The sequence below is a fragment of the Arachis ipaensis genome, chromosome B3 (assembly GCF_059453495.1).
Source record: "Arachis ipaensis isolate K30076 ecotype BB chromosome B3, ASM5945349v1, whole genome shotgun sequence".
Taxonomy (NCBI): Eukaryota; Viridiplantae; Streptophyta; class Magnoliopsida; order Fabales; family Fabaceae; genus Arachis; species Arachis ipaensis.
This window is the reverse complement of record NC_142438.1, coordinates 29,584,729-29,606,995: the sequence shown is the minus strand read 5'-3', so window position 1 is coordinate 29,606,995 and position 22,267 is coordinate 29,584,729. Positions and strand designations below refer to the sequence as shown.

The 22,267-nt window shown below is 33.6% G+C and overlaps 1 protein-coding gene, 1 long non-coding RNA gene and 1 pseudogene across 5 annotated transcripts in view; 2 read left to right on the top strand and 1 right to left on the bottom strand.

The window, feature by feature from the left end:
* Nucleotides 1-171: 171 nt before the first annotated feature.
* LOC148570162 (uncharacterized) lies at nt 172-5,074 on the top strand (annotated as a pseudogene).
* Nucleotides 5,075-11,083: 6,009 nt separating this feature from the next.
* Nucleotides 11,084-22,267, bottom strand: part of LOC107632782 (diacylglycerol kinase 4-like) — a 34,393-nt gene continuing 23,209 nt past the window's right edge. The window contains exons 12-13 of the mRNA XM_016336437.3: nt 14,422-14,538; nt 11,084-11,349 (exon numbers count right to left, since the gene is read on the bottom strand). Of these exons, the coding sequence (XP_016191923.2) occupies nt 11,191-11,349; nt 14,422-14,538 (276 nt within the window). The 3' untranslated portion in view covers nt 11,084-11,190. The remainder of the gene's footprint in view (nt 11,350-14,421; nt 14,539-22,267) is intronic.
* On the top strand, nt 16,559-21,730 carry LOC148570161 (uncharacterized). Of its 4 annotated transcripts, none has more exons than XR_015907659.1 (3): nt 16,634-19,589; nt 20,386-20,697; nt 21,196-21,730. It is a non-coding gene; the product is annotated as an uncharacterized LOC148570161 (long non-coding RNA). The 4 variants fall into 4 exon arrangements; XR_015907658.1 differs by having other exon boundaries at nt 20,782-21,730; XR_015907657.1 differs by having other exon boundaries at nt 16,559-19,502; nt 20,386-21,730.

Here is a 22,267-nt window from a genome sequence, read left to right as displayed (position 1 = left end):
GATGATAAGAAGAAGATGGAGCTGAATGTTAAAGCAATCAACCTTCTTCACTGTGCTATCATCTTTGAAGAGTACCGGAAGGTGTCTAGATGCAAGACAGCCAAAGAAATCTGGGAAAAACTCCAGGTTACACATGAAGGCACTAAACAAGTCAAAGAAACGAGGATTGATATGCTGCGAAAAGAGTACGAGATGTTTAACATGAAGGATGGAGAAAGCATTGATGGAGCGTTTGAGAGATTCTCAATCATAATCAACAACCTTGATGCTATGGGTACAAACTATGCAGAACAAACCTTGGTGAGAAAACTCCTTAGAAGCCTCACAAAAGAATGGCAAACCACTGCCACTATCCTAACCGAGAGCAACAACCTAAGTCCCATAACCTATGATGAGCTGAGAGGAAAACTCCTTGCCTATGAAGCCACACACATAAACACAGACTCAAAGAAAAAGGGAATAGCCCTCAAGTCACAAATAGAACCAAAAAAGAGTGAGTCTAATGATGGTATTTCAGATGATGAGCTTTTGTTTTTTGCTAGGAGATTTAGAAGGATGATGAAGAACAAGGGCAAATACAAGGGTTCAAGTTCAAAGGAGCACCAGATCGACTTGAGCAAGGTGACGTGCCATCATTACAAGGAGACTGGACATTTTAAGCTAAACTATCCAAAGCTCAAAAAGGAGGACAAAGGAAAGAAGGAAAGGAAGAGAGTGCTCATGGCAACTTGGGAGGATCTTGAGAACAACTAAAATGAAGAAGAAGAATCTGAAGGAGATGATAAAGACTGCTTCATGGCTGGAAACAACAATCTTGATGAGGTAAATTATTATGATTTGACCATTGAGGACTTACATGCTATTATTGATGATCTCACTTTAAACACCTCAAAACTGCTTGACAAGTACAATGAATGCAGATCTGAAAGAGATGTGTTAAGAAATGAAAATGATTTTTTAAAAGAAAAAGTGAAGGAAACTGAATGTGCTTTGGACATCATTGAAGAAAACAGATTTCTAAAATCTGAACTTGAAAAATTAAAAGGAAAGCACATTGTGGATCCTTCTCATGAGTTAATTGCTGAAAATAAAAGATTAAATGATATGATTAAAAGGCTTAATGGTGACTTAACAAAATTTGCTCAAGGTTCTAGTAACTTGGACAAATTACTTGCAAGTCAAAGACCATTGTTTGAAAAATCTGGTTTAGGCTACATAGCCAAGGAAGATGCAGTTTCCAATACTTCCTCTATAAAATTTGTGGCTTCTTCTTCAAATACCAAAACCATACCTAACAAATATGGTATTGGATATGCTCCAACATTTGAAGAAAAATTTGATGAAGTATACACAAGTGAAAATGAGACTTCACCAAAAACCAAACCGAGTTCAAACAGGCCAGGTTTGGGATACATTTCGAAAAATGAGGGAGCTTTCAAGAAACCATCTTTTTACAACAAAACCTCATTTTCGAAAAATCCAAAGATTTTCAAAAATTTTGGTGAAAATATTTTTGCAAAGAGGAATAATTTTAATAAAAATCAGTTTGTCAAAAGAAAGGCATCTCCTCCAAAAACCAGAAAATTTCAATCCTTTAATCATTTCAAGCAATATAACTCACCTCAATTTCAGCGACACACATCAGAAAATCATTGTGTTAATTGCAAGAAATTTGGTCACTCATATGCACAATGTTTCATTGAAAAGAGAGTTGTAGAAAACAAAGTTTACAATGTTGTTTGTGATTTCAATGCACTTGGGCAACCAAGATGGATTAACTTCAAAGGACCCAAATTAATTTGGATACCTAAGGCTACTTGAAACTCTTCATGCAGATTTGCCTAACATCCAAGAACAAAAAGGACATGTGATACATGGATAGTGGATGTTCAAGGCACATGACTGGAAGGTCAACCTACTTCATCAAACTAAATAAGTATGATGGAGGTTTTGTGACCTTTAGAGATGATGGTAAAGGTAAAATCATTACTGTTGGAAAAGTAGGTAATGAGCAATCTACTTTCATTGATGATATACTTTTGGTATGTGGTTTGAAGCACAATCTTTTGAGTATAAGTCAGTTGTGTGATTTAGGATATTTAGTAATTTTCAAAAGACTTGAATGATGTGTTGTTAATAAAAAGACAAATGAAGTGATGTTTGTTGCCAAGAGTTTTAATAATATGTATGGACTTACTCTTGATGAACTAAAGGATAAAAATGTAGCTTGTCTTCACTCTAAAGAATCTGAAAAGTGGTTATGGCACAAGAGATTGAGCCATGCAAGTATGTTTCAAATAAACAAACTTGTAAAGAAAGAATTAGTAAGAGGCCTTCCTTTGATAAAGTTTGACAAAGACATCACTTGTGATGCTTGCCAAATGGAAAAACAAACAAAAAGTTCTTTTAAACCAAAGGAAGACATCTCTACTAAAAGACCACTTGAGTTGCTACACATTGATTTATTTGGTCCAACAAGAACTCAAAACCTAGGTGGTAAACATTATGGTTTAGTAATTGTGGATGACTATACTAGGTTTGGTTTGGTTTTATTTCTTGCACACAAAAATGAAGCCTTTTCGGCCTTTGAACCTTTTTGTAAGAAAATTCAAAATGAAAAGGATTTAAAAATCTCTTCTATAAGAAGTGATCATGGAACTGAATTTGAAAATAATTTATTTAAATCCTTTTATGAGGAATTTGGAATATCTCACAACTTCTCTTGTCCAAGAACACCACAACAAAATGGTGTTGTGGAAAGAAGAAATAGAAGCATACAAGAGATGACAAGAGCTATGCTTTGTGAGAGTAATATTCCAAAATTCCTTTGGGCTAAAGCAGTTAACACGGCTTGCCACATTTTGAATAGAACAATCATAAGGAAATTTTTGAAGAAAACCCCTTATGAACTTTGGAAAGGTTACCCACCAAACTTAGACTACTTGCACATCTTTGGATGCAAATGTTTTGTTTTAAATAACAAGGATAATTTGGGAAAATTTGATCCAAAGGCGTATGAGTGTTTATTTGTAGGATATTCCACAACTAGTAAAGCATATAGGGTTTATCATCAAGATGTTAGGATTATTGAGGAGTCCATACATGTTACATTTTGTGATACTAACTTAGTACAAAGCATTTTGGAAGATGGTGATGTAGGAAATCAAGCTCAAAAGGAAGATGAAACTACTCAAAATCATGAAAAAGAACATCCTGGTCAAGCTGAACTAGAAACTGCAACTGCTGAAAATTCTAGAGACAATTCTATTTTGTCTCATGAATCTGAAGGAAATCCTAAAGCCAGCAGCACCCAGAATCCCTTGGTATCTGAATCTGCCTTCAAATCCACCAGACCTCGTGAATGGAAATTCTTGAAGAATTATCTTGAGGAATTTGTCATTGGGGACGTTTCTAATGGAATGCAAACACCGTCTTCCACTAGAAAGGCAAATGAAGGATCAAACATTGCCCTTCTTTCACAAATAGAGCCTCAAAACGTCAAGGAAGCCCTTAGTGACCCCTCTTGGGTTAAAGCTATGGAGGATGAGCTTCTTGAGTTTGACAAGAACCAAGTGTGGACTTTGGTTCCAAGGCCAAGTGGAAAGAAAGTGACCGGCACCAAGTGGATATTTCGGAACAAGTTGGGAGAAGATGGTATGGTAGCATTGCAAGAAACAAGGCAAGGCTAGTGGCACAAGGATATGACCAAGAAGAAGGAATAGACTTTGATGAATCCTTTGCCCTTGTTGCCTGAATAGAAGCCATAAGACTTTTCTTAGCTTATGCTGCATTTTGTGGTTTTAAATTATATCAAATAGATGTGAAATGTGTATTTTTGAATGGTCTGATAGATAGAGAAGTGTATGTGGAGCAGCCACCTGGTTTTGAAAATAAAGAGCATTCTAATCATGTTTTCAAACTATCTAAAGCTCTCTATGGTTTAAGACAAGCTCCTAGAGCTTGGTATGAGAGACTTAGCTCTTTTCTTTTGAAAAATGATTTTCAAAGAGGCACCACAGACACAACTCTATTTATCAAGAATTCTAATGATTCTTTCATTCTAGTCCAAATATATGTTGTTGACATTATTTTTGGATCAGCCAATGAATCCCTTTGTTCTGAATTTGGAACACTCATGACAAGTGAATTTGACATGAGTATGATGGGTGAACTTAATTTTTTCCTTGGGCTGCAAATTAAACAAACTAAAAATAGTATTTTCATTCATCAAGAGAAGTATGCCAAAGAATTAGTTAAGAAATTTGGTATGGAAAATATCAAACCCATGGGAACTCCCATGCATCCTAATTCAAAATTAGATAAGGGAGAAACTGAGAAAGATGTTGATGAGACTAGGTATAGAGAAATGATTGGTTCTCTTATGTACTTAACTTTCTCTAGACCCGATATTGTGCAAAGTGTTGGATTGTGTTCTAGGTTCCAATCCAAACCAAAAAAGTCACATCTTTTTGCAGTTAAGAGGATCATTAGATATGTTCATGGCACATCCAATTTTGGTCTTTGGTATCCTAAGATTGATGATTTTTCTGCAGTTGGTTATTGTGATGCAGATTTTGCTGGTGATAGAGTTGATAGAAGGAGCACTTCAGGCCTATGTTGTTTCCTTGGAAAGTCCTTAAATGTTTGGTCAAGTAAGAAGCAACCAACATTGGCCTTATCCACTGCAGAGGCTGAGTATATAGCTGCTTCTTCTTGTTGTTCTCAGCTTTTATGGTTAAAAACACAGCTTGCCGATTACAAATTAAATGCTGAAAATATTCCCTTAATGTGTGATAATATGAGTGCCATTAATATTTCTAAAAATCCAGTTTTGCACTCTAGGACTAAGCATATTGAAGTGAAATTTCACTCAATAAGAGAACATGTCCAAAAGAGGGATATTAGCATTCAATTTGTTAAATCAGAGGAGCAATTAGCAGATATTTTTACTAAACCACTGCCTGAGGACAGATTCTACATGCTTAGGACTAGTCTAGGAATTTTGAGTTATGATTCTTTGTTTGAAAATTGCTGATGTATTTGTTGGAGCTTTTTGTCTCATAAACAGGTATGAGACAATTCTGGGCTGAAGAAGTACGTTCCCCTTAATCAGCATGTTCTGGGTTTGTTTCAAGTGTAAATTGATCTGGGCCAACCTTAAAAATCAGATCCAGAGTGATCCAATGTGTTTCCTTAAATCCAACCATCTCTGGGCCCAAATATGAATGTTACATTTTTGTTTGGTTAATATTTTCGTTGGCTTGTGTGTTTAATTTTTTTTTTTAAAAAAAAAGGGGCTTTCTTTTAATGTTTTCTGGACAAAAAAAATTTTGGTGTGATTTATTTTTTAAAGGGGTTTTCGAAATTTAAAATTTATTTCCTTCCTTTTAAAAATAAAATAAAATCTTTCTTTTATGAGGTCATGTCTTTTCAAGTCTTTTCAAAAGTAATGTAGTTGCATGGTTTGTGAAAAACTGCTTTTAGGTACGGTTACCAACACTCCCTCTCTTTCCTCTATTAACTTCTCATCAACTCCTCGGTTTCTTCCACTCTCTTTACTGCTTCTCTTCCCTTAAAATCCTGAATATTACCAAATGAGGAAGAAAACCATTGCTAAAAGGCCTCCTCGTGAAAAAATCTACAAGCCTCTCACAAAGCCTTCAACTCGCTCTCACAACCGAACCTTCACACCCTCTCCTTCTCCTCCTACCTCTCCTCCAAGAACTACTCCCATGGCGCGGACCAAGACCACACCAAGATTCCCTGCCTCTGCCAAGCCGACGCCACCACCAAAGGCGACGCCTTCCAAACCAGGCTCCTCAAAACCTGGTTCTTCAAAACCAAGCTCCTCCAAAGGCAAACGTCCGAAGGCTGAGGAACAAGTTCCCGAGCCAACTCAGCCCAAATCCAGGTCGGTTCATGTGCGCTCTCAATGAGGTAAAGCTCGAGTTCCTCTTAAATCAGTAAAAGAACCAGACATTGACCCTTTTGATCACAAAGCTCATTTTTTGACCTCTCATTCGAACTATAACCCCTATAGATTCAAATCTGCCATGAATAATGACTTTTATGAGGGGGTTATCTAGTACCGTACCCTGTGTCCATCTTTTCTAGCCGATTTTCCATCTTTGAAAAGAAAAGATTTTCCGTTTGTTGATAACTTGATTCTTCTGGAATGGAATCATCTTTTTGACATCAAAAAGTCTGTTTATCCCTTATTGGTCAAAGAATTTTATGCCAATATGACTTATCATGAAGGCACTGCTCACTCATATGTAAAGGGCCGAGACATAGTGTTAAACAATGAAACTATCAGTGATGCTTTGAAGTATACTGATGTTGGGCCTTGTGCTTACACTTCAGTTAAGTGGGATGAAGGTGTTGAAATTTCTTACAATGATGCATTGGCTCACATTTGTGAACATGTTTCTTTGATTGATGGCATTACACCCACTCACAAAGCCCTAGGATATGAGCGTGCTCAGTTGCACCGAATGGTCATCCACATTATACTTCCTCAAAGTGGCTCATATCAAAGGGTTTCCTACACTGATACTCTTGTTTTATATGCCCTTCTCACCAAAACTGAAATTTCATTTGCATATTTGATGGTTAGATACATGTTTGACTCTGTTAGGAGTGAAAAAGACAAAGCACTTCCTTATGGCATGTTTCTAACTTGCATATTTGAGTATTTTGGTGTTGACTTGACCAATGAGGATTATCAAAATAGACATTCATGCCTAAAAGGGGGTGGTTCAGTGAAACAGCCCAAAGGACCTACTCGATTTGAAAGGGTGGTCTTAGATGATGAACATGATGACTTTGTTCCTGAGGAATCTCCTTCTCTTTCCACTAAGGGTACATCCATCTCTACTGGGAAGAAATCTGCTCTACTGAATGTGGTCAAGGATGTTGTTCAGGAGTTTGTTTCCCAATCAAATTATATGATTGCGATGAGCAAAGAGCAAAGAAAATTAGCTAGCAAGCATGAGAACTTCCTAAGAAAATCAAGGGATAGAGTGGCTGTGTTCATGACCTTCATTGATAACCTTCAAAAGGATGAAGACCCTGCCACTGATGTTGAAGAGGAAGCTGATTCGGAGAGGAATGGTTCTGATGCCTAGGATTTGTCTCATGAAAACTGCTGCTGCTGCTCTCTCTTTTATCTCATGAATTATGTTCTTTTGCTACTGTTGAACTGTTTCTCATTTTGGATGACTGTAATAACTCTAAATACTGCTGCACTTTTTGATAGTTTAGTTAGTACTTTGAACTGTGCTCTAACTCTTTACTGCAGGACTCAAGATATTATTTTTGTTGATCTTGCTTATTATCCGCCCTTGATGACAAAAGGGGGAGTAATAGCAATAGGATAATAGGATGGTAAATGTGTCCTAGGAATTTTTTGGCTTTGCTACAGCTACTAGTATTTCTTTTGGGATTTTTTGACTGATTGCTGCATTAAAAATTGCTTTCACATGATTGAATCTTTGTGCTGCTGATATTAGCTTGATGTTGGGCTGATTATGTGGTGTTGTTTGATTGACATCCCTTAGACAAGATAAATGTGTGTAGCTCTTTATTGTGTTCTCTTTAAGTACAATGTAAAACAGGTACAAAGAGGAAAGCATAAATTCAGGGGGAGCTAATCTTGAAAAGGAAAGGGGGAGCAACATAAAAGCTAATGACAAAAATCAAAGGGAGTTTCTAAATCTTACTCAAATTCATTTTCTTCTAATTATTACTTAAATCATGTTTGTCATCAAGGGGGAGATTGTTGAGTTAAGAAATTAACTAAATTAATTAGTGATGACAAACATTATTTTTGGCAAATAAATAATTAGTGTGGATTAATTAAAATTGCATATTACTAATTATTTATTGTTGCAGGCCAAATCTTAGCAGCCCAAATTGAAATGAAAATAATATAGCAAGGCTGGTGGGTCAATAAATAAATAAAGCTCATGAGGAAACAAAGCTGAAAAATCAAAACAGGCCATGCAAATAAAACCCGATCCAAGCCCGTGTCCATCAATTCAAGTTGATCACACCAAGCTTCTCATACAAGATTGAAGTCTTCACTCTTTCTCATTGCTTCCAAAGCAACGTTCCTTTCCTCTCTGTCTTAGTCAAATCACTGAACTTAGAAAAAGTAAGAAAGAGAGCTTAGTCCCTAAGCTAGTCATGAAAGAAGAAGGAAAGAGAAGGTTAAGCAAAGAAGGGTGAGGTCTAATCATCCATATCAAGGAAAGATCAGAAAGCTCAAGGTAAACCATTTCCTCTTACATGCAACACACTTTCTTCTCTTCATCTTCAACTCTCTGTATCTCCGTTTTGAGCTATATGGAAAAGAAGATTTATGTTCCTCTCTACTGTAAATTCACGGTCTCAAACATGTCTTGGGGACCAAGTTAGTTTTCAAGGGCTCAGATCAAGTTGACCATTGGAAGACTCTTGTGGTTGCTGCTTTATGGCTTTCGGTCAAGATGAGGAAGTCAGAAGCAAAGTTTCTACTCTAAAGTTTAATGAGAAAAAGTGAATCTGTGGGTTGGTGAAGCTCAAGGCTCAAGGTGTTGACCTTGGAAGAAGAACCCAGCAACATGCAAGGAGATAAAAGAAGACTTTCTGCTCATTCAGAAGCAAGGAGAGAAAACCAAAGTTGTGTGAGTAGTGTTCTGAAAAGAAGTTCCTCTACTTGGATAATGCTTTCTTTCAAAGAAGCATTCGGCCAATACTGAAGAACTATATTTGAGGTTTGCAAATCTGGTTTTGCACATAGTGAAGAAGCTGTTGATGAAGTCAATCTCCTTCATGTTTTACAGATTGTAATGTACTTTTCTATGTTTATCTTTCTGTAATTTCTTGTGAGAAAAGGCATTGTGAGAAAGCTCAAGTAAAAAGCCATGAGTGGAAAAAGGCTGAGTGAAACACTTGAGAGAAAAGCCTAGAGTTTATTTCAGATTTCTTTAGGTTTGTCTATGTCTTGTATCTTGTACATGTGAGGTATCCCTTTCTTAGTTGGGTTAGCACTAAGAGTGAATAGTTAGGTATTAGCGTGAAAGGATTGGGTCAATCATGTGTAATTGGTGTATGTAATACTGTTAACTATAGTGAAAATTCTTCCACAGTTGTGGAGGAGACTGGATGTAGGTTGCATAGCACAAGGCAACCGAACCAGGATACATGCTGGTGTTAGCTTTTCTCTTCTCTGCTGTGTTCTGTTTTCTGATATTCATGAGACAAAAATAAATTGTCTCATAAATTTCCGCTGCTAAGTACAAACAGAATCAGAATTAAAAGTTTGTTTTAAAAGGGTCATAACAGCAACTTAAAAGGAAGGCATAGATTCAACCCCCCTTCTCTAAGCCTACCACAACCTTCAGGTATTTGAAGGGTTATGACTTTCCATGGTTACTTTTGTCAGCGAATCAATCTTTCATGGTTACTTTTGGTGGTTTAGTCAAATAAGAAAATTGAACATTTTAATGTTTTTCATACATATGGGATAATAATTGCATTCACCACAATATGTAAAGGGTATATTGAGTTTCCTTGTTTTAATGAAATGAGCAATACGATGGGAGTATTTTTTTTAATTATAATATTTTTTTATTCAGTTTTGTTAGGTAAATAATGACTTTTGTAAACAATGTGAATAATGGGCTCTAGAATTAACCTAATAAAGTAAAAAAATACTCCACCCCTAAATTACCTTATAAACCTTAACATTAGGATAACCATCTGTACACCTAGTGAATTGAACATCCAGCTATAATTAATTGTATATGAGTAAATCGAATAAAAAGAAATAGCCATCCAATTAAAAATAATGAACATAATCATCTGCATACCTATTAAATTGAACATCCAACATATCTATTATTCACATTGTTTGGTATTCTCATTGTCTACCTATACTTATCTTTTTTTTTATTGTGTTAAACAATCCATCGGAGTGAATAGATCAATTTTTTTCTTTAAATTCGGAAAAACTAAAAACACCAAGGGTGTATTGTTAATTTAGTAAATTTCTTAAAATAAAACAAAAATGCTAGTGCCATATTCATAATTTAAAAAAAATTAAAACTAAATTGGGGCATATTATGAATACTGTTGAAAAAATTTCTGTTTAATAATAGAAATTTGAACTTGAAATAAAATAGATCAAGCTTGCACGAGGGTTAGTATCACAACTATTTCTCTTTCTTGTTCTGCATATCCATCTACTTCTCTATATTTCCTCTTCTTCCAATAGCAGAGGGTCAGTGATTGGTAGAAAAAATATGTTTGATAGAGTTTGTTTACAAGGGTATTACAATGGTCAAATTTACTATAAATAGTGTAAGATTCGCATGTGAGATTTTATGTAGTGTTGTTGTTCCTTTAACAATATCATTTGAGGAACTTAAGAGTATAATTTGTAAGGAGAGCGGACCATGTGAATCCATGTGCTGTTGTAATAGTATGCACTATTTTTAATCTATATTTCCAAGCATATTGTTTAAGGAGAGGGGTATGAAGGGTTTGTGACAGAAGAGAATGAGTGAGAAATGCATTAATGAAAGAGGGGACCTTGCTTGCTCATTGCAACACTGGCTGGTCACACTTGCACATGCGATGGGCCAAGGTGCAATACACTCCTCTGAAACACCCCTGATATTTTCTGTTCCCTTCAATATCACGCAGCAATCATGCACCCAATATGCCTCTAACGGATTTAAGATGTCCCCATAATAGCAAAATACTCCATCCTTTTCCATTACCCTATATTACACTAAGATAAAAAGGCATATCAAAACTAATGCCAACACATTATAGTCACTTTACTTTGTTTATTCCCTTTAGTTTCTATTAGCTTCAATAACAGACACTATCTAATTATATATCAAGGGTCAAATAATCTTTTTTGGCATATGGTGCCACCTTCTTTTTCCACCATAGAATCCAACAAAATAGAAGTCACTTATGTTGTATTAGTTTGGTTTCATATCCTTAAATATTAGCATTATTAGTGTAGTAAATAATATTCCATACTACAATTAAGATTATAATTTTCTTTTGGAATTAACCAAATGGGACTAATTTAGACAATACTAACTTTAAACAGGCTTAGAGAAATGCCAAAGTTGCATTTGAAATGCACATCTTACATGATTCCCTGCGATAGAGCTACCAACCTTCAAATAATCAGTCTCCCCTAACCATAAATGATTGGAAAGGTTCCCTCTTTATTTCGACAAATGTTGAGTGTTCCCTGCTCAATGGTTGTTTCCAAGGTTCTCCATCCATTTGCAAGTATGCATCTTTCCATTCACCACCCCTAATTTCCAATCGAATTGCTGCTGCCTGAAAGATTTAATCAATAAACTTTTATTGTTAAAATACGCTAGAACTTTCCAATAAGAAAGAGCAGTTTTGTAATGCCATCTCATTGAATTAAACAACTAGTAGTTTTGTCTGTCATCACAATGGATAGCCATCCCCTATGCCATCATCATTTAAAAGGATGCACATCTTCCATTTCCTATTACAATCGTGGGTCCCAATAAATTATCTCTACAGAAAAGGTGGATACCTACGAGTATCCATGAACATTCTTTAAAAATTTTTAAAAAATTTGACAAAAAATATATCATAACAATCATAAAATAAATCAATAGAACATAATTTAATACAATTTAACATAATCTAACACAATCCAACAAAATCAATAACATGTTCATTATAAAAAATAACATAACAATACCTTTCAACATATAATAGAAATGGATATTATCACTCCTATTTTGATAGTCACTCCTTTCCTTATAATAAATTCATCTAAACATACAATAAAAAAAATCATGTATAAAGCAGCATTATCAAAAATAGTGACAATATATATATATATTGATTTTCTATGGTATTTTCTTGTCCGATAGGTCAAAGACAAATCTACCGCGAGTCCGAGCTCCATTTAGAATAATATGGTAATTTCAAATTCACGAGCATTAATGGGTTTTCACGGGCAGATAATATGACCTTGTCCCTGTTTCTATTTATTCACGAAGACAATTCCACTTTCTATGAGAATTTTGTGGATTCCCATTTAGTCCCCATAGCTATTAATCCTACTGATACCCATTTTGAGAGGTTTTTTTTGCCAATTTTTATATTATATAACTAATCCAGAAAATGATCCAACATGTATGTTAGCTAATGCTTGTTAGAGAGTGTTAGTATGTCTAGTATTTATTCTAATAATAATATTATAGGATCGTATATTTAACTTATTAAAAAGAAAGTTACAATATGAATATGCAAGTTGTTGAGATTAATTACATGTAATGAACATGAAGAGACACTAATTAATGTCGAAATCAAAATAAAAAGAAATGAAAATATAATTGCTTATTTTATTTATATACACCTAGAGAAATATACATAGAGATATCAAACTATATTCTAGTGATAATATAATGTTCCTAGTTATGTAATTTTTTTACTCTCATATTAAATTAGTTAGTTTGTTTAATTATGATTAGTAGATAACAAAATTATAATATACAAATTTAATTTTATAATTATTGAAATAATTCTTCACTATAATTTTAAAAATATTTTACTTTTAACATCACTAAAAATAATTTTCTAACTTTACCCCACTATTTAAATAAGCTTTTGGCACCTATCAAATTTTTCTTTTGTTTTTCATCAAGTAAAATTAAAAAAAAAGTTTATTCCTCATGGTTAGTTTGTTTTGTTAAGTAATGACATAGTAGGTTATATGCTAATAAAACAAACTAACAATTGGAATAAATAGAGACCTTTTAAATTTTACATGACTAGAACCAAAAATTTTTTTTTATAAAAATTAAAATAACGCAACAGTTGTTTTATAAGGACTAAAAAATTTTTAAAGCTAAATTTAATTTCAAATTAATTCAAAACATTTGTACCTAATAATTTTATACAAGAAAAGTTGCGGAAGGGGTAGAAAAAAAATTTGAAAGCTGAAGTGAAAAATATAAAATAGATATAAATTAGGATATCAAATATTTAACAACAGTTTAAACAAAAAAGCTTAAATAATGGGAAGTTACGATATTAAGACTTAAGAGTGTCATGTTAATGAGTTATTCTTAGGTGCTTTAAGAATAAGTTATTGCTTTTGTTCTGATCTATTATTGTTTGCTACATCAATATTAAAGGTAAAATAAAAATTAATAAAATAATAATTAAGTTTAAATTGAAAAAATAAATAGTACAAAGTAAGAGCTTTTATTTGCTCTTAAAGAATCCAAGAAAATTTTTATGTAATGCAATTTCGCTCACTTTCACTTCCAGGATCTAGTTTTGAAATAACTCAATTGGCTCAATTACCAGCCATTTTTTTGTGCCAGTCCTTCCAACAAAAATGTTCTCTTCTTAATTGCAAATTTGCAATAATAGGGTATTACATTGTAAATTTTAGTATTAGGATTATATAAATTGTGATTTTTAACTAACCTTCTCATAAGTAAGAAATTTGCTACTCTTTATGTTTGTTTAATGGCCATTGGAGGAATTCAATTGTGTCATTGTGGTGAACACTAACCATCCCTTTAACCCGACTTTGAAAAACCAAATCACTTAAGCATGGTAAAACCATTTTTGCAAATTGCAAGAGTTTTCAAATAAGTCCAACTTTAAAATTATTATCTTTTTTCAGACCATCCAATTTTTAAATTATTTCCAAATAAGAAAAAAACTCTAGCTGAAAGAACATATAAGAAGAAAAACTAAATGGAATAACAAAGAATAAGAGAACTAAAAATTTATTGAAAATTTGATTACAATATATTTCATGTTCCATTGCAATGTATTACATATAAAAGTAGTTGTAAATTTGGTTGGTTTTAAAAGAATGAAACGTGTGCAAAGCTTTAGAAATTAATAATTTGAAAGTATTAAGCTTAACAATGGTAAAAATTCTGTGTGTAATAATGATTTATGATATTTCAAAAACAATATTTTCTTTCACATAGAATTTAACAATGTCATTGCATAATTTCTATATTCTATGTTACTTTTTCTTTAAAATGTTCCATAGACTTGACGTGATCATAATTTTGTTGTGTTGATGTTTTTTTTATTTCTACTTCAATTGAACATAGAATATGGTGCAATCAAATTTTTAATAAATCTCTAATTTCTTTATTCCATGTTCTAACTCTAGGTTTTTCTTCAAATATGTTCCTTTTAGCTTTTTAATTTTGTTTTTGAAAGTTGGAAAAAGGTAAAATCTGTAAGTTGGAGCTTAGTTTAAAACTAAGGTTCTATCTAACTACCTTAAGTACAAGATTCAATGAATGTAGGTTAAAAGTCATGTTGAGGCCTTTAAATATTGTGCAGTTCTCATTAATAACAAAAAAAATTCACAATAAAATGAGTACCTACTTGAGCTATGTGTTTTGCTGAAATTAATTCAACCATGACAAATGATGCATGCCATCCTTGCTTTAGACCAAATATTTCTAAAAGTCCATCATCTACTTGTGCTTCCACAAATCCTCTCTACAATACAATAAACAAAAATTCAACTTTTCAATTTATGGGAGAAAAAAATAAAGTAGTTTACAATCAGATGCACATTTAGATGAACATTATCAAATGACAATATTAACATTGATAACATATAATAAAATTATCTAGGAAAATAAGGTGAGTCTAGAAAAAAAAAGTTTTAAGTAAATACAATCAAAGCATCTCATGAATAATTCTTGCTTTACCAAAATTAAATAAAGAAGTTTTTGTTTGAAAAGAATGTAAAAGAATAAATATTTATATGGAAATATAGTGTAACCAAGTTAATTTTTTAAGCAAGTTCAACCAAGCACCTCTATATACGGTCTCAAGTGTCAAAAGCAAAGGTAGCAAAATACTCTTAGACTATTATAGTGAGGTAGCTTGCCAAAAGTCTTTTTATGAGAAAAAATATTTGATAGAGTAAGAGTAGGTAGTGAATTATTGATGCTTTTTGTTGTTAAATTTTTTTTCCTAATATTTTGTAGATATACCACCAGTAGTTAGGAGAGTTAGTCTTGTCTACACTCCATGTCGATGTTTTCTTTCAACATTGTAATTTGGCTAATGAAATCATCACTCCTTGTATGTTCCTAAAAAATTTTGCACAAGTTTAAGCATTCTAAAGTATCACTTTGAAGTGTCTTAAGTTTCTTATTAAATTGCAGTTCAACCATTTTATGAATTTGATTAAAAATTGATTTGTTTGCTTTGAGCACGAATTAGATAGTGGCAAGTTTATTTGGTACAAGAATAAATGAAATTAACAAAGTATATATTTTTAATACTGCCTGAGATAGGTGATGGCCCCCACGTATAAAACTATATATACCAGCTGCAAAGGCTCATCATAGATTGTTGTAGAGATTGAAAAAGTTTCTCTAATATAGCAGGCATTGCATACAACTTTATTTGTATAAAAAGAGATATTACAAATCTTAAAAACATTTCACTCTATATTATTTTATGACCTAAATGTGCATGCCACAATAAGAATCTATCTTCATTTACTATTAACACTAACGCTGCAGGTTTATTATTCGAAGAGGTGCAATCGAAAAATTTTATAAAGATTTTTATCCACTTTTCCTTGAAGAAATATTTCATTGGTGTCCTATAATTTTACACAGCACTCACTAGAATGGAATTCAAAGAACACATCTTTGTCACAGAAAAATTGATGCACACTTAACAAATTTTTAGTTATGCTAGGTATATGTTGCAACTTATTTAGCAAGAAAACTCTAGACCTCAAATGAAAATTTGAAAACGGCTTTTCAATATGATTAAATTGCAAACCTAAAAGTTGCCCACCACCAAGAGTTGGATATCATATGCTACGTTATTGCTGAATCTTGGATCATCAATCGTAGCTGGTGTAGGAATCATGTTGTTGAAATTTGTTCTTAGTTATCTACTAATCTACCACTATGATTCTCATTACTTTCTATGTAGCTTCCATCATACTTATGACATAAGTAGTTTAATTCTATACGACCATATTTTTTACATACTTGACGCTGAAATCTTTTAGACAAATTTTCTCTTTCTCCAAATTGCTAAGTTCTTTCATGGAAGTTGCCTCTAACTCCACCGAAATTGCCTTTGCCAGCTTTGCTTCCACAAGAACTTTCATATCTATTATCTTAAATTGATGATCTTTTAGCATTGAACAGCGATATACTTCCTTTGAACATTTTGTCTCTTCTTTTTGGATAGCCTCCTCTAAAATTGTCTCTTTTAAAATTACTTTGTAAGACTCAGAACATTATTCAGCAAATTTCCTAAATGTAAATTCGTTTTGCAACAAGTCTAAAGCTTCCAAACTCGATTTAAATAGGTTGAAAATAATTTTTTTAGTTAGGAGATTCGCCGATATAATTTGAATACAATATAATTTTCTTAGCGTGATGAGGTAATTGTTTTTTAGAAAATGAGTTCCTTTGTCACAAGCAATTGAATACGCTTTGGGAATCTTGGTATAGCATATGGTAAAATAAATATGGAAAAAGAGCCAAAAAATTATTTGAAGTACAAACCTAAACAAATATCTTTAAAATTTTGGAACTATATAAGGCTACTAAGCAAAAAAATGAGATTACCCTCCCTCATTAAACAACGACACAAGCTCTTTCTTCTTCCTAGCCTCATTTTTCGTTTCTCTAAGGACGAGAGACATGAGAAACTAAAGAAAGGAAAAGAGTTTATTTTAAACCATCACCTTCAAATTTAATTTGACCAAACTGGGTGTTTATTTGAAGACCCACTTGTTCCTACATGCTTCTCTCACTCTCCTATTCACATTCATACCATCTATTAATGTAGGAGATTGAGAAAGAAAACTCGCCTCTGTTCTCATCTTCCTATATTTTTGTGTTTAGGATATGTTAGTTTCATTCTTGAAGAAAGTAATAGTTCCTGTTCTTGGAGCTTTGGGTGTCAGATTTTTGTGATTAAGGTGAAGAAATTCCTTTTCCCTCATTTGTTCTAGTTTCTTAAAAATTATAAGTTGAGAATTTACTGAAATTGATTAAGTATTGAATGAGATTTCATTGAGATAAAGGGAAACTCAAAAAAGGCTAAAAGGCTAGGAGGATCTTCGTTTAAGGTATGGATTTTAATTTTGGGTGCTTCTATATAATGTTATGTGAAAACCCCAGGTTAGAGGCCTTAGAACATATCATAATCCCTTGTTAGTTGGATGATGTTGATATTGTTTGAAAGTTAGAATGTGTGATTTGCAAAATTATAGTTTCCATTTGTGAAATTGTGTTTGAGTTATGGTTGTATGAAAATCTTGAAAATTGAATACAAAGGAAAGAAATCCTTTGGGTTAGAAAATTCATGCTTTTTATATTGCGTTTAAATTGTTAATGATAATATTGATTTTGTTGAAATGAGTTGAGTTAAAATGAATGAGGCTTGAGGTACCAAAATGGTTAAATTATACGTGAAAATTAGTTGTGTGATGTGGTTTGGGTAATGGAGAAAAGAAGTAGCCGGTTGAGTGTTGGTTTGTTTAGGGAAATATGTATAATTTAAGTAATTTGGAAAAATTTTGGTAGGTCCTAACTAAGCCCATAAAATCTTGGAAATTATATGGGGTTTGTAAACTTTGTATTATTAAAAATTAGCTATGTAAGCGATGGTTTGCTAACTGATTTGATGAAATGGATCTTTCTGGTGAGTCTGAACCTAACTATAACCTATGCTCGACTAAAGATACCCTCTGTTGGTGAGTTTCAAAAGAGGGATAGTGTGATTAATGAGGGTTTTATGATCTTAGTAATGAGGATAATAGTTGAATTGTATGATTGGAGACCCTTATTAATTTATAAAATAAATTGATGATAGATCTCCATGGCCTTCGTGGTGTTGTGTTGATGTTAACCTAATAATGATAATTAATATATGAGGTGTGTAACATGAGTATTTCCCATGTTCTAATGATAGTTAAACATGGATGAAATGAAAATAGTTTTATGTGAATATATTTATGAGAATTTTGTTGTTACGTGCAGTTCATAATGTATAACTATGCTATTAATTATGAAGATTATTGATTTGGATACTGTGATCATATATGTTTCTCTTCTAATTCGTGAGGGTGACCAGGCATACAATTTTCGAATATTTTTTCTCCTAAGAAAGGTGACGAGATACTTTCCTCTCAATTATTTGTGTGCATTATATGTACATTTGAAAAGAGAATTTTAAGATATCTCTTGTGAGATTTATGACTAAAAGACTATATTCGAGTTAGTTATTGGATATGTCAGGTTCTAGTAATGTAACCGACATATAAGCTCATAGCTAGAAAACATTCATGCATCATGTTCATTTTTTTGTCTTATTTTTCTATGCTAAATTGTATGTGATTGACTTCCTATGTGATTATTTGACCTGTGTGCTAAATGAATTATTTGTCATGTGTGACTTGTATCTTGAACATTTTGGTTATGTTTGTTGGACCCTCATAAGGAAAGAGAAGATTAAAGAAAGATACGTTGAACTGTTAAGACTAAGGTCGAGGAGTTGCAATTATGAAAGAAATAAGTGATCTTAACAACTTGGATGTTTGTCTCTAGGTATTGGGATTGGGATTGAGATTTAGGATGCCTAAGGTCACGTCTCATTAAGTTATTATGCTTCAATTTTAGAATCCTACTAGGAACCTTTAGCTTCCACCGTTATTGTTCACTCCAATTTTTTAGATGCAGATTGTGGTATGCCTTGTTGATGGACGGGTGAGGTGGAGAAGAAATAGAGCGAAAAGTTTGCCTTTTTCTTTCTCCAGTAGCACTCTCCCCCTCTTGATGTACAACAAACTTGGTAGAGGGGCTGTTTAGAGAGTCATGATTTTAATAATCTAATTCTAGCCAAGGTACTAGTCTAAGTGTCTTTTTGTGACCAGGATTTGGTTATTTATTATTTACATGTATTTACAGTATTCCTAAATTTTGTAATTAAGTATTGGTGTATGCCCCTAATTTTTTTTTTTTGCAAACCTCTAATACATTAAACTATGAACCTACATGTTTATTTAAGGTTTTGTGAATGGACGCTTAACAACAGAGTGATGTATTCATTGTTCAAAATTTGTACAGGCTCATACTTATGTAAACACTTCTAATATGTATATATGTGTTTATGTATGTATCAAATCTTCACATGTTCATTGTTGAGTAATACTTTTTCTGTTATCCATTGTGACTTGAGCACAAATATATGATAGGTGATGGTGTTACAAAGTTGTGTGTGTTGAGCTATATTTGCTTGGATAAATGAATAGATTTTTCGAAATATTTCTAATATACATCCCTGAGCCATTAACACTGCTTCTAATTAACTAACACTAATGTTTTGTGTCTGAATCATTAATGATGAGATTAATGGAGCATATTTTTCAATCAAACAATGGAGGATAGCTTTGACATTATCACTTTCTTTTACAGGTTCTCTAACTAAGCCTAAAGCATCTATTGTACTTTTTTATTGCAAGAGCATAATCACTCATTGATGAGCCAATTTGGATTAGTTTGGTAAAGCTTTTAGTTTTCAAAAGTATCTTATAAAAGTTAGCTTCTTAAAAGTTGTAGCATTCGTGTTTCGTAAATTAAATTTAGAGTAATTACCCAAATCAGTCCCTGAGGATTTTAAAAGTGAACATTTTAATCCCCAAGAAAAATTAATACACAAATCAATCCCCAACATTTTTTTCCGTCAGACATAACAGTCTCCCATCCATTTTTCAGCGTGACTCACTAACGGAGAATACTGAGTTGGCACGCAACCTCGAACAGGTGGCAATTAAGTGTCCATGTGTGCAAATAGGACAAATTAGTCTTTAGCTTTCTTCTTCGCCTTCTCATCCATGTTCTTCATCCACTATACTACTCTCTTCTTCTTCCTCCTCTTTACCTTTTCCACCATTTCCCTTTCTCACCCTTTTGTCCTCTTGACAACTACCTCCTCGATTGTAATTCTGCCACCCCACTCACCATCGTTGCCACTTCCTCCCTCTCCGTCGGCCACTACCTCTTCTCCGGCGATCTCGCCCGAACACACAACTCTCCCTTCTACTCCCTTTCTTCCTTTTCTATCATTTTGCTCTGAAACAATAACCTCATCCCTGGCCTTTTCCCTATTTACCACACTGCTAGGATTTTCACTAATCTAGCTAGCTATAGTTTCTTCCTTAAAGACAAAGGAAGTCACATCGTTAGGTTCCACTTCCACACATTCATATCACCCAAACTTGATCTGGGTCGAGCTCAATTTTGAGTCTTAGTTGATGACTATATCGTATTGACTAACTTCACCAGTTTGAATTGACAGGGAAAAACCTGTAAGGGAAGCACAATTTTTGTCCTTCTGAGACCTGCCATGTCAGAGACGCCACTAGTGAGGCCTTTGAGGAGGAAAGTGGAGGTGCAGGAGAAGAGAAAACACAAAATAGTAGGTGTTGAGGAAGCCAATGGAAGAGTGTAGGAGAAGGTTCCAATGCTTGTTCATTCTAGAAAACCCATATGTGAATCCATGATCATTGTTGAATATATTGATGAGATATGGCCACATAATTCATTGTTTCCTTATGATCCGTATGAGAGAGCTCAAGCAAGGTTTTGGGTTAACTGTGCTGATCAAATGGTAAGTTTTTAGAAACACATAATCTGTAAGATTGAATTTATATTAGTTCAAAATGTCAATAATGATGGGATAAATGTTTACAAGTTCCTGCATTATTTGCGGCACTCTACCTCAAATGCGGTGCTGGTGAAGAAAAAGAGAACCCAATAGAGAAGATCTGGGTACATCTCAAAGTTATTAAAGATCAATGCCTAGGTGATAAGAGGAAATTCTTCAGTGGGGATACTATTAATATGTGGACATAGCTTTTAGGTCAATTTTCAAAGTTTTAGTCACTATAGAATATGTGAATGAAGTGAAAGTCATAGAAGCTGAGAACCTCCCTCTCTTGCATTCATGGTTCAATAATTTCAAGAATGTCACAATGATCAAAGAAAACTTTCCTAATAGGGAGAAAATGTTAGCTACTATAAAATCTATTATAAAGAAGCGTTTGAATCTTTTTGAGAAGTCATCAGTATGTGATTTTTGCATCCTGGGTGGGGAGGGACGTTGCAGGTGACGCAGGAGGTGGAGCCGGCGAGGGACCACTGGGCTAGGCAGTAGGTGGAGGAGACGTAGTCTTTGTCGCAGTCGACCCAGAGGAATTGGCCGCTGATCCGAAGTCGAAGATGAGGGAGACGAGGATGAGAGGGATTTGCTATCTCCTTCAATAGCTTTCATGTTTGAGATTTTGGAAATGGAGTGGAAAAGTTAATGGAGGTTGTGGTTGCTGCGGCGAGAGAGTTTGATACAGAGGATGTGTGGCTGGAGATTGACAAGAAGTGCGACTGGAGGGAAGTGGAAGAAGGTGATTGAGGGTTTAGGGTTTTTTATTAGAAGGTTAGGGACTAATTTGTCCTCTTTGCATACGTGGACAGTTAACTGCCACATGTGCGAGTTTGTGTGCCAACTCAGCATTCTCTGTTAGTGAGTCTTGTCAGAAAATGAACCGGAGACTGTTATGTTTGACAGAGAAAAATATTGAGGATTGATCTGTGTATTAATTTTCTTTGGGACTAAAATGATTACTTTTAAAATCTTTGGAGACTAATTTGGGTAATTACTCTCAAATTAAAAATAGCTTTTAATAAGCACAAGCAATATCAAGTGCGCTTGGTAAAATAACTTTTAAATTTAAAAATACTATAATAAACATTAACATAATACTTAAATTTAGATATTAATTAATGTATGAGGTTACATTAGACTTTTTAATTTTGATAAGCACAAGCCAACTTTAAAAATCTCTCCCTTATGTGCTTTCAAGAGCACTCCTAACCTTTAAATGTTGCAAGTACAAGTACGTAAACTTTTTGATTTACCAAATGCAAAACAAGGTGCTTACTCTTTTGAAGCACCTCTTCAAAAAGCTTACCAAACCAAATTTTTGAATATTGCTTAATTTATTTTCCAACTGTACTACCTTTGCATTTATCTAAGAAGCAAAATTATCTTTCAGTCTTTTCCACACTTCATGAGCAAACATGCATCAAACCATCCTTGTTGTGAATGATTTCGTCAGAAAGGCTAGGAGCCATGACTTTAATAATGCATCTTGTCATTTTCACCTTCTTTGTTCTAGATTCAC